We start from the raw sequence: 12,300 nt of genomic DNA on the forward strand, positions 1-12,300 counted from the left end.
GACTCTTCGGCTCTGTTTAAGAACCGAGCTGCCCCAGCGCTACCGGCTTCGGGCAGCCCCCATGCCTCCAGACCCTGCGCCGCCGGAGCCCGGGAGGGGAAGTGCCCGGCCGGCGGCTGGGGTCCGGAGGCAAGGGGGCTGCCTGAAGCCCATAGCGCTCGGGCAGCTCGGCTCTTAAACAGAGCCGAAGAGTCAGGGGAGGAGCAGAGCCGCCATTTTCCCGGACATGTTCGGCTTTTTGGCAGTTCCCACCGGATGGGGGTTTGAGTGCCGAAAAGCCGGACATGTCCGGGAAAAAGAGGAGGTATGGTAACCCTACTATACCATTTCCTCATGGAACATCAGACACGTTGATTCAAGCTACATCTCAAAAAGGGAATCACATTTTATCTTTAACATTTTGTCCATATTATCACATACTATACTGGTATGACTTCATTTACTCTGGGTTCACACTGATGAAACTTCCTTGACTCCAGTGCAGTTTTTCCTGATACACACAAGTATGAGAGCGGAATCAGGCCCATATTTTCTAATCACAGATCTCACATGTGGGACAGGGAATGACATTACCGTAAAGAAAATCTGCTGTAGTGCCATGTTGCTAAATCCACGAGATGACAGATACTGACTAAACCTTGAGGATAAAACATCATGTGATGATGGGTCATTAATGCTGTGCATTGATACCCTTCAATATTCACCTAAAGAGGCCCATTTAAGCCCCCTAAAACCAGTAGGATTCAGAGTTAAGGTTGAAACACTTACTGCCATTCACTCTTGCTATCTGGTGAATTATCTGCTGTTTAGTTGGGAGAGTTTGCGAACATTCTGTGTAAATGGGACTCATTTGAATGGTGCCCAAATGGTTGAGTGGCATTTAACCAAGTATTAAATGAGTGTGAAATTCTAAATGGTGTCATTTTATTAAGAGAGTTTGCCAAATACAAATTTAAAGAAGATAAAGGGCTAGAATTTCAAAAGAACTCAGTATACAACAGCTCTCATTTAGGTGCCTAAATAAGTGGCCAGAGTTTGAAATTTCCAATGGAAAATGCCAGGTGCAAAGTACTTTTGAAAATCTAATGGAAGCTGAGCTTTTTGAAAGTCTGTCCTGAAATGCGTAGTCACTATTTTCATTCAGTAAAGTATTATTCTATTGCATTTTAAGTATTTATAGATTGTTCTTTCAAAGAAAATGGCCTCCTCTTTTAAACAGGATAATTGCTTAATGAGGGTGCTTGGATGTCTATTGGGATGTCCTAGTTAAGAACATCCAACTCTGTTATACAGTATATATGTGTACACGTTTATGCACAGAATTATTTCAAATATTATTTATACTGTTATTTAGTGCAAAAATATTCTTTTTTTTTTTCAGATTTATAATACACTGGTTGAAACAGGTGAACTGGACAATACCTATATAATATATACAGCAGACCATGGCTATCATATTGGGCAGTTTGGACTGGTGAAAGGAAAGTCCATGCCTTACGAGTTTGATATCCGAGTTCCTTTTTATGTGCGAGGTCCGAATGTGGAGGCTGGGTCCCTGTAAGTCCTTGTTTTTCAGCTCCTGAATTGTTTTTGGTTTATTGGTCTGATAATCATGATGGATATGCAAAGCAATGTGAGGTCAGTGGCCATGTACCAGGGGCTTAAAAGCACATGCAATGAAGTACAACTGTGCAATCAGATTAAAAAATGTGCTGAGTTTGAGACAGAGAAAGATAGAACCTTTGTTTTATCAGCTCATTCATTGGGCTTGATAGTTAGGGGAGTGTGTAGTTAATGTCCTTTGAGTAAATCAGTGCGGGCTTTGCATGGACATAAGAGATTGTGACATTAGGCACATCCCTGAGCAATGGGTAGGTCAGAAACTGCACTGCCCCAGGAGGCATTGTGACTCAAAGGCTAGGTCTCCACTTCAGCAGGCATAGCTATGTCAGTCAGAGGTGTGATCCTGACAGTTGCAGTTGTGTCAACAAAAGCCCCAAGTGTCGATGCAGCTATACCAGCGAAACTGTACACTTTTACCAGTATAGCTTATTTTGGCTGGGAGTGCGGGGCAGAGAAAGCTGGTATCAGCCATACCAGAAAAGCAGTGTTGCTGCTCTAAACTGCGCCCACACCAGGAGTACTTTGCTGGTATATTATACTGGCAAAGCACTCTTAGTGTAGACCTGGCCTTAATGAAATTTCTGCATCACAGTTCCTCTCCTGCTTCCTTCTTGCCCTGTGGGTTTAGTAATTTGCTGTTATCTGTACCAGCCATGAATTGACATCCTCTGCACTCACTCAGCTGCACTGGCCTGTGAGTGGAGAGATGGAACCAAGGTTCTGCCCATTCCCTGCCCTCCCTGGTCACCTCCTACATGATTCAAGGACCGTAGCCCATTCTAGGATATAACCGGGTTTTTATGAGTGGTCCAAGTCACTAGGTAGCCTGTGGCTTGCATCCAGTCCAAAATTGGTGTGATATTGCATGGAAATGCCTAGTCATTTCTTCTGTTCATTTCAGTCAGACTCTAGGCCATGATATTTGCCAGGTAACCTTTCTTTATATGTTCACTGACACTGTAGATAGTTATCAGAGATTAATTAAATGATAAAATAGAGTCCGTATGCTTTTCTGTTTCAGCTTGTAAAGAAAAATGAACATAGTATTTTCCATATATGACAGCTACAGAAAGTTTTTCTTTGTTTATCCTTTGGGATTACACAGTTAAGCTGTTTGTCAGTGACATATGAGAATGCAGAATATGACTGTTAATTAAAAAGGTAGCTTTGATCAGCTAAGAAATTATGTAAATATACTTTCTAAGCAATTATTTTAATAGCAAATGTTTTCACTTAAGTAATGATTTTGGACAGAGTGCCATAATTTGCTGCCTTTTATTTATATCAATGTGCATGTTTTAGCATAATTACAACATATAAAATCTTCCTCCCACAAGTTCTTTTTCCCTTATACTACAGAGGAAAAGCTGTAAGCAACTAATATTAAGAATGTAATAGAGTAGCAAATCTCTTTAAAAATATCTTAAAGGTTTTATTTAGTGTGATGATTAAATTCATAGTATCAAAAAAAGGCAAGAAAGTTTTAAATACTGTAGGTGTCATGCCAAAATCCTTTGACATGGAGTTATTATTTATTTATGCAGTAGTTGTGCGTGGTCCCTGTCCCAAAGAGCTCATAGTATAATTTAGAGATTATTTGAAAGATAATACTTCACAATGGCAACACAATGGCCTAATTTTCAGAGGTGCTGAGCAGACAACTCTGTGAAAGATATGGATTTTAAGAAGAGATCTGGTGGAGTGATATGTCTGTGGAGCAGGGACAACCAGAATTTTCATAAGGAAGGGGCCCAGAGCTCTTCCTCCCCTCCGCTCTGCCCCCACCACACCCTGTCCCCACTGACCCCATGCCCAGTCTAGTGTTCCCCCCTTTTGCTCCCAGTCCTGAGCTCTCGCGGGTTGCCCCCACAGTCAGCCACATGCTCTTCTCCCACCACTACCTCTGCCCCACACCCGGCTCTGAGCTCTCCTCCCTGTACAGAGCACTTGCCCAAAGAGCTGTTCAGGCTGACGAGCACCATCCCCACCAGAGGCCAGGCTGTTCTGGGAGCCCCAGACCCCATTCTCCTTCTGCATCCCCAGGAATCACCAAAAGCCCAGATCCAATCTCTCTTTCTCCTCCCCCCCCCAACCCCTGGCCCTTCTGGGGATTGGACATTCTGGTGCCCCCTGCTCCACTTCTCTCTGGGGGCTGGGGTGCCCAATGCCCATGGACACTGGAAGGACTGCAAAGGAGGAGGGCCCAAGCAGGTTCCTTCCAACAGGGTGGGGTGGCTGGGTCAAATTTCCAGCTGTGGTCAGGGGCTAAGGTGGGGTTCTGGGCTCCCTTCCTCCGCTCCCACTTGTGCCCCTGCTGTACAGAAGGAGGGGAGGATGCATGGGGAAATACAAGGCTCTTCCAAGCTTTTGAGGTGGTATGAAGGGGGAGGTGTGAAGCCATGAGTGCGGGGAGGAGACCAAAGGAGCTGTTAGGAGAGAGAGGCGTTGGAAGAACATAAGGCACAGGAAGAAGAGTGGGTATGAAATGAGAGATGAAGATCCAGAGACTCCATGAAGTGCACTGGGGACTTTGCTATTGATTTTAGGTCTAAGGTGCTTAGATAGTACAGTGATGGAGTACAGGGTATAACAACCATAAGATAGATAGAGGAAGCCAAGCCCTGTATCACTTGGAGCATTGACTGGAGAGGTGGCTGTGTTAAGATTGTGCAGCCTTTTTCCATATTAAACCGGGCAGGCCTCAGCACACTCCTGCTTACATATATTGGAATGTTAGCTGGCACCATTGCCTCTCTACTACTAAGCTCTTTCCTTTCCATTCCAGGGGAGGACCCTTTATGGTGTTATATTGGGTTCCACTGTAGGTTATCTAGGTGGTAGGGTTAGTATGTCTTGAAGCTCCCTTTCGCTCTGATAATTAGGTAGGAAGGGGGGAGGATCTGTGGGTTGCCTCAGTCTTAATATTGCTATTTCCTTTTGAACTTCCTTCTAGTCTGGTGATACAGATGCATTTTAAATCACTAGTGAATGACGCCTCACAGAACCTTCCCATTGGGTTTTCTGTTTGCATACCTGATGATGATAGAAAATATTTTTATTAGGAACACAGGAATCAGACACTGAAAAGACCTAATAGAGCAGAGTTCATCTCACTAAAAGAGAAAGATGAAGTCCCCTGGAGAGAGGATGTATTAGATAGTAAATTGATGCTGTCTTTGAACCTGTATTTCCATATATAGTAGAACTTTTTTAATCTACACCTTGCTAATGAACACACATTATTTTTCTTACAAAATAATTGCATTCTCTCCCCTCCCTTATCAGCAAAGATTTAATAGCAGTCACTGTAGTGAGGTGTCATTACTAAGCCTTCATTACTACAACCAAGTATGCTACACAATATTTACTAGTAATTAATATAAAATGACATGTATCAAGAAAATGAACAGATGTAACATCCTTACTCTTGTCATTGTCTTTTCTCTTGCTAATGCAAAATTCAGTAATTCTCAAGTGGTCTCCCATTCACTAGTGTGAATTAGCAAGGTTCTGCTGTCCTTTATTTTAAGCTAGAAATCTACACTATGCTTTGTAGCTGCCTTTATGGCACTGTCCTTATTGTACTTTGTCTGCAAAGCATGGGGAAAGTAATTCCTGGTCCTCAAAGCCACAAAAATAAAATTTCTGCATAAAAGCATTTTTGCTTTTTTTCCACTTTTTTGTAGTGTCTCCATTTGTTTTTTTTAAAGTGATGCCAAGTGTACATAAGAATAAGAAAGGATGGGAAAGCAGCAAACAGTACATACTTTCATGATATTGTAATTGTAACAAAAGTGAGTTTTAATTGTATTTAAAATAAACTTTTATTTTCTGAGGTGTTGCAGCATTCAGTTAGTGAGAACAACTCTAGTGATTCATACAGTATCAGGTTGAAAGTAAGAACATAAGAATGGCTATATTGGCACTAGCCCAGTACACTGGTCAGTGCCGGCTGCTTCAGAGGAAATGATCAAAACAGTACAATTATCGAGTGCTGCATCCCCTGTTGGCCACTCCCAGCTTCTGGAAGTTTGAGGCTTAGGACACCCAGAGCATGGGGTTGTGTCCCTGACCATGTTAGCTAATAGCCATTGATGGACCTATCTTCCATGAACTTATCTAATTCTTTTTTGAACCTGGTTATAGCTTTGACCTTTGCAACATACTTTAGCAATGAGTTCCACAGGTTGACAGTGCAGTTTGTGAACTAGTACTTTCATTTGTTTGTTTAAAACCTGCTGCCTATTAATTTCCACTGGGTGACCCCAGCTTCTTGTCTTATGTGAAGGGGTAAATTACACTTCCTTATTAACATTCTCCACATCATTCATGATTTTTAGACCTCTATCATATCCCCCCTTAATTGTCTCTTTTCCAAGCTGAACAATCAGTCTTTTTAATCTCTCCTCATATGGAAGTTGTTCCATCCCCCTAATCATTTTTGTTACCCTTCTCTGTACATTTTCCAATTCTAAAATATATTTTTTGAGATGGGGCGACCAGAACTAAACGCAGTATTCAAGGTGTAGGCATACCATGGATTTATATAGTGGCATTATGATATTTTTGTCTTATTATCTATCCCTTTTCTAATAGTTCCTAACATGATGTTAGGTTTTTGGACTGCCACTGCACATTGGGCAGATGTTTTCAGAGAACTAGCCACAATGATTCAAAGATCTCTTTCTTGAGTGGTAACAGCTAATTTAGACCCCTATCATTTTATATGTACAGTTGGGATTGTTTTCCAGTTGTTACCTAGGGTTTTCAGAACCCACAGCAGTGGTAACTTAACTATTTCATAGAATCATAGAATATCAGGGTTGGAAGGGACCTCAGGAGGTCATCTAGTCAAAGCAAGACCAATCTCCAGACAGATTTTTGCCCCAGATCCCTAAATGGCCCCCTCAAGGATTGAACTCACAACCCTGGATTTAGCAGGCCAATGCTCAAACCACTGAGCTATCCCTCCCCCCTCAAAACTGGAGGGGAGTGTCTTTCTGAAGTTCTTGGGGGGTATGACGGGGAAAGTGTCTCACTGCCTGACCAGGGACATGAACCCTGGACCCTCAGATAAAAAGCTCTACCAACTGAGCTAGCCAGGCTCATAAAAAAAAAATAATTTAAATTAATGGAGATATCCCATCTCCTAGAACTGGAAGGGACTTTGAAAGGTCATCGAGTCCACCCCAGGGGGTATCAGGAATGAATTAATAGGAACACAGCTCTCCGGCTGATGAAAGATTAATACAAGTAAGCGTACAAGTTATCTAAAACTACAGTTTATTAGATTTAAGCACACACAGATGCATGCAATAGGTTTAGAACATCCCATATATTTATCTAAATTCTGGGATGGTATTGAGTAATTGACAGCAGGTCCACAGTGGCCAGTTGCTTATCCGCTGGGGAGAAAAGGTGTCAGAAAAAAGTCTCTCTTAGGATAGCTTCAGAGGACTTCTCCAAAGCACACTATATTATCTAGTCCTTTTTATAACTAACTGTTACAAAATACAAAAATTATAGTGACCCCTACTGGGTCATCACTTTTCCTACCTTTCAGTAAACTATTTATCACCAAACATTCCTAACAGTCTTAGTCATAATAAACGTCTATATCAAAGATGACCAGTTCAAGGTTCTCATCCACTTATCCATCAGTCTCAGTTTTTGACTTTCTCTTCCCTCCTCCCATTCTGTTTAGCAGAAACTACAGCTAGTTTTGACCTTGCCTCCAGAAACCCTGCTTTCAAATTAATCCTTAACTATGTGGTGTTCTATTCTATTAATTCATGGTGGCTGAATGCACATACTGTAATATGATTGCAATTGGCTTAATCACTTCTGGGGTATGTGCACCCCTCAAATCTAGGGTAACACAATATGCTTTACTTTGCATTTATCAACATTGAATTTCATCTGCCGGTTTGTTGCCCAGTCTCCCAGTTTAGTGAGATCCCTTTGTCACTCTTTTCAATCTGCTTTTGCAGTGAGATGATGGGGTATGCTACTAAATTGTTTAACTGCCTAGTGACACTGGATGCCTGGCTGTACCAGTACTTTGTGTAATGGAGAGGCTGGTATATGGGATGGCTCTGTTATTACTTTTGAACTTTCACAGTTGGAGTTATTCTGCTGTATTTTCCTTTTGCCTCCATCTTATCTATCTTTTGTCTCTCCCTCCCTCTCACGCACTCTTAATTATAATAACCAACTGTTAGCTGTTCCCTTTGGGTATTGAGACGGGATATTTCTTCTCTACACTCTTTCTGTGTAACAAACAGTTCAGTGCCATAGGTCCAGATATTTGTTTTTGTGATGTATGTTGAAATAGACAAAGTGTGTTCTCTCTGCCAGGCTTTATTTTTAATAAAATCATCACTATAGATGACTTACACATTCTCTAAGACACCACAGGAGTTTTTATCGTGTGCTTTTTAACATTTCAGAATAGTGTTGAACCCTTCCTTTTACTCATTAACTTATTTTGGTTTATAAACCATTTTTCATATTCAGTCTGAAATGCTATTGCTTTAGAACTAAATCTTCACATTAGCCTCTCTTGGGGTTATGCACCTGGGGGTAATTTGAATATTGTAATATTGTATATATTAATCACTTTCAATGCTCGACTTGATTGGATAATATCTTCCTTTGTTCTGTGCTGATGTCACAGATTAAGCTTTTTCAGATCCCATATTTGAAAAGGGGCTGGGGTTAAGTTGTTCACAATTTCCACAAAGATTCTCTAAGCAGGGTCTTTATATATTTCTTTCAGGAATCCTCACATTGTATTGAACATTGATCTTGCTCCTACAATTCTAGATATTGCAGGCTTGGACATTCCACCTGACATGGATGGTAAATCCATTCTAAAACTGCTGGATTCTGAGAGACCAGTTAATAGGTAAAGAAAAGAAGTTTGTCTCTGTGTGTATCTGTGTGTCTGTGTTCAGCCATCTGCAGACAAATTTAAGGGGAAACAGAATGAATTACAGATATAGACTAGACATGGTTCATAGGAAAATCTACAGACCTGTTCAGCGCTACTTAACTGACTTCAATTTTTTAGTTGGCCAGATCAATATATTAGCTATATGATATTTGCCTTCCTGATAGCAAAACATAATGTGTGAGAGAGTGAACTGGCCTTGGTCATGGGGATGTTTCTGTTTGCATGAGTTCCAGATTTTAAATGTGTCTGTGGCATCATTTATGTCTTTTAAACAAAGCTTTTATTATTGTTTAAACTGTAAAAACTAATTGTACGTCAGTGCTTTATATAAAGTCAAACTCTGTTGTTTATATTGTTATACTGGAAATACACAATTATTTTCTGAGACATACCCTCAACACCTCCACCTGAAAAAGCTGGGGGGAGAGGATTCAGATGGGTGCTTGTGACGGACAATAGTTTCAGGAAAAAGCAACTGGAGGAGGACAAGAGGGAGTGGGGAGATGTGCGCTTGTGGTGGAGGAGAGCAGGTGGGTCAAGAAAGGGCTTTTGTCAGGGCAGGTGGATGGTTTTGCAAGTAAGGCACTGAACTGGGATCCAGAAAATCTAGATTTAATTACACACTTCCTTTGTGACCTTGGGCAAATCACTTAATCTCTCAGTGCCTCAGTGGTTTTTGTATAGAAACCGTGACTATAGTCTGTGGCTCTATTGTGGATTTTGTCCCCATGAGAATGAATCTGTCCCATATTCCTTTGTGATTAGCACTGACAACGCATATCTGTCTGTTTTGTACAGTTACACGTTCCTGCGGGAGAAGCGGGTTGTGTTTCTGGAGGAGCAATGGGGAGGAAGGGAAGAGAGGCTGGTTTTCATGAGAATTTTGTTGTTGTAGGTTCCATTTTAAAAAAAAGATGAAGGTGTGGAGAGACTCGTTCCTTGTGGAGAGAGGGTAAGGAAAGAGTTAATCACAGAGCCCAGTTGCTCTAAATAGGAGAATCCTGCATGGCTGGAGCCTCCTGTGAAAGCCCATGGCTAAGATCACATCCCCACACAGGTAGTAGCATTGCTGTCATACACCTAATGCCAACGAGTCTACGATAGGAGAGACTGTATGGTAGCTTTGTGCTAGCCCTGGTCCTTGCACCCAGCAGGCATAAGTGTGCTGTGCATAGGGGGGTTTGGTGGCAGTTCTGGGGTGAAGAGGAATGAATCCTTGCTCTCCTCCCTCCCTGCAAGCCACAGAGTGGGAGCAGCTCCGTGACTGCTATCCCGCACCCTGCATGCGAAGGGGGTGTAAGCTGATGGATCTTCCTAGTTGCAGATCAACTGGCCCTGACCCCACATCTGTCCTGTCCCCAACTTCTGTGTTCACATACAAGGATGTACACTGAACACTTGCAGAGTATAGCTCCCTGGCACCCAGGAGGGTACGGTCTCCTTGCATGGATTCCCTGCAGCCACCTTGCAGTGAAACCAGTACCTCTGCAGATCAGGCTTTTGTGGTCAGCTGGGTTTTTGAAGGGACTGCATCATTTTATGAACACTCCTAGCTAGAGAAAGGCATGAACCAAGGCTCTGCTCTGCGTTTGGGGTTTGGATTTTGAAACTCCTCCTTCTACAAAGTGTGGGGATGTTCTGATTTAGGGTTCTCACATGTACCCAGCTCTGTTAACTCTTGTAGTTATGCATGCTCTTAGCAGGTTAATCAAATCTCTCACTTTGGGAGGCAGCAGGGGTCACAAAAGGAGTCTTGGTCTCGCCTTCCCCCATTTGCAGGATAGCTCCAGTAACCTGGTGCATTTTCAAAGCAAATGGGAGAAGTGGAGTGGATTCAATTTCTTCTGGAGTGTTAGATTTTGGCCACTGGGAGAGGCAGGACACTGACAGGCATGGTCTGAGACACTCTGGCAGACCCTGTGTAGTATTTCGAATGAGTCTTAATGGAATACACTGTTTCTTCCCCTCCAGTAAATTACTGCATAAGAGAGAGAATGAGAAGGTGGATGCTCAGGAAGAAAACTTCCTGCCCAAATACCAGCGTGTGAAAGACCTCTGCCAGCGAGCCGAGTATCAGACTGCCTGCGAACAGCTTGGGCAGGTGAGACATATTTAGCACACAGTGCAAGAAGCTATATCAAGAGCTAAGTTTAACACCACTTGCAAACTGTGATAACGTCCTTCACCTCATTCTCAATGCCGGCTTATAAATCAAGTGACTCGTTTTTGTGGCCTTTGCTCAGAACTATATTACAGCATTTATGAGATTGACTGGCAGTCAGGAAATTGCTGATTCAAGTGCCTATGTATTGATTCCCAGGTACTGTAAAAGAACGGCCTAGATTATTTTAACGTTCTGTTCCCCAAACGGAATGAAGTCCAGGATACATTAGTGTTGAGAATTCACATTGAGCGCCACAGGAAAAATTATTCCAAATGTACATAGCTCCCTTTGCTATGATCTCATTTATTTTTTTTAATTTGAATTTAAATATACTAACATAAAAAAGCCTAATCTGGGCTTCATGTGCCCCTACCACTATACAAATATACCATGAAAACCATAGCTTGCATGCAAAGTTACCACGACTGCATGTGTTAATTGTGCCCAGGTCTAAACTAGCGGGGGGGTGACCTAAGATACGCAACTTCAGCTACACAAATAGTGTAGATGAAGTTGGCGTATCTTAGATCGACTTACCTGGCTGTGAGGATGACGGCGAGTCGACCGCTGCCGCTCCCCCATCAACTCCGCTTCTGCCTCTCACGAGTTGGAGTTCCGGAGTCGATGGGGAGCGCGATTGGGGATCGATTTTATAGCGTCTACACTAGACGTGATAGATCGATCACCCGGATCGGCGGGTAGTGAAGACCTGCCCTGTGTGTGAGAATGAAAGCTTAGCTGTCTGATTGGTCAATTGTGCCTGTGATTTCTATGACTGTTACATAACTCTGCTATGCAAATATGAAAATATTCACAGCCCAGACCCAAATTACATAGGAGAAGCTCAGCAAGTGATTATAGTACATCACTAGGAACAGAGGGCATATCCTCAGCCCCATATAAGGTTGCTTTGTGGCCCCAGAGTGGTGCAAAGGTACTGCAAGCCTGTCCTAAATAGGATTCCTGCAGTGGGGGGGGGGGAAACTTCAGCTGGTGGAAAGCTGACATAGCCAGTGCTCTACACCATTCCTTCCTGGTGTAGAAGCCAGAACGGGCCAGGGCCAGGACGCAGTGCTTCTAGTAAGTTTCACTAGAGTAATAGCCGGTAGGGGGCCAGTATGAGTTGGTACATGTTACATCAGCCCTGTGGATGCTTTAACTTGCACCAGGGGGCAGTACTAGGATCAGGAAGGGCAGTAAAATGTACTGTAAAGCCACCCTTAGCCACCTCCTCCCTACTGCAAGCTGCACCAGTCCTGTGCTCAGTGCACTTGGGAATTGTCCCATAGTTTTCAGCTGTTTGGATCTGACTCAGATGATCAGACACGTTCAGTAAGAACCTTTCCCAGAACTGGTTTTCCAGGCTTCCTTTTCCTCCTGTGGCTTCCTTTTTAGGTCTAACTGCATGAGCGATCATATTCCTCTCTTTTTTAAAGTCCAAAGTACCAAAGTCTCACAGGTATGAACTTTGGTGCAGCTGATTATTGCCATCATTTCTTTTGAGCTGGCACTCCACATGAATAGGAACAAATTGTAGATATTTAAAGTTGTCAGGTTC

The 12,300-nt window shown here is 42.6% G+C and overlaps 1 protein-coding gene across 2 annotated transcripts in view; it reads left to right on the forward strand.

Annotated features, from left to right (window-relative positions):
- Positions 1-12,300, forward strand: part of SULF2 (sulfatase 2) — a 269,349-nt gene that overhangs the window by 219,299 nt on the left and 37,750 nt on the right. For both annotated transcript variants that reach the window (XM_034786932.1, XM_034786933.1), the window contains 4 exons: positions 1,382-1,557; positions 8,402-8,530; positions 9,474-9,530; positions 10,550-10,679. In XM_034786932.1, coding sequence (XP_034642823.1) covers positions 1,382-1,557; positions 8,402-8,530; positions 9,474-9,530; positions 10,550-10,679 — 492 coding nt within the window. The remainder of the gene's footprint in view (positions 1-1,381; positions 1,558-8,401; positions 8,531-9,473; positions 9,531-10,549; positions 10,680-12,300) is intronic.

Source organism: Trachemys scripta, chromosome 12 (genome assembly GCF_013100865.1).
Source record: "Trachemys scripta elegans isolate TJP31775 chromosome 12, CAS_Tse_1.0, whole genome shotgun sequence".
Lineage (NCBI taxonomy): Eukaryota > Metazoa > Chordata > Testudines > Emydidae > Trachemys > Trachemys scripta.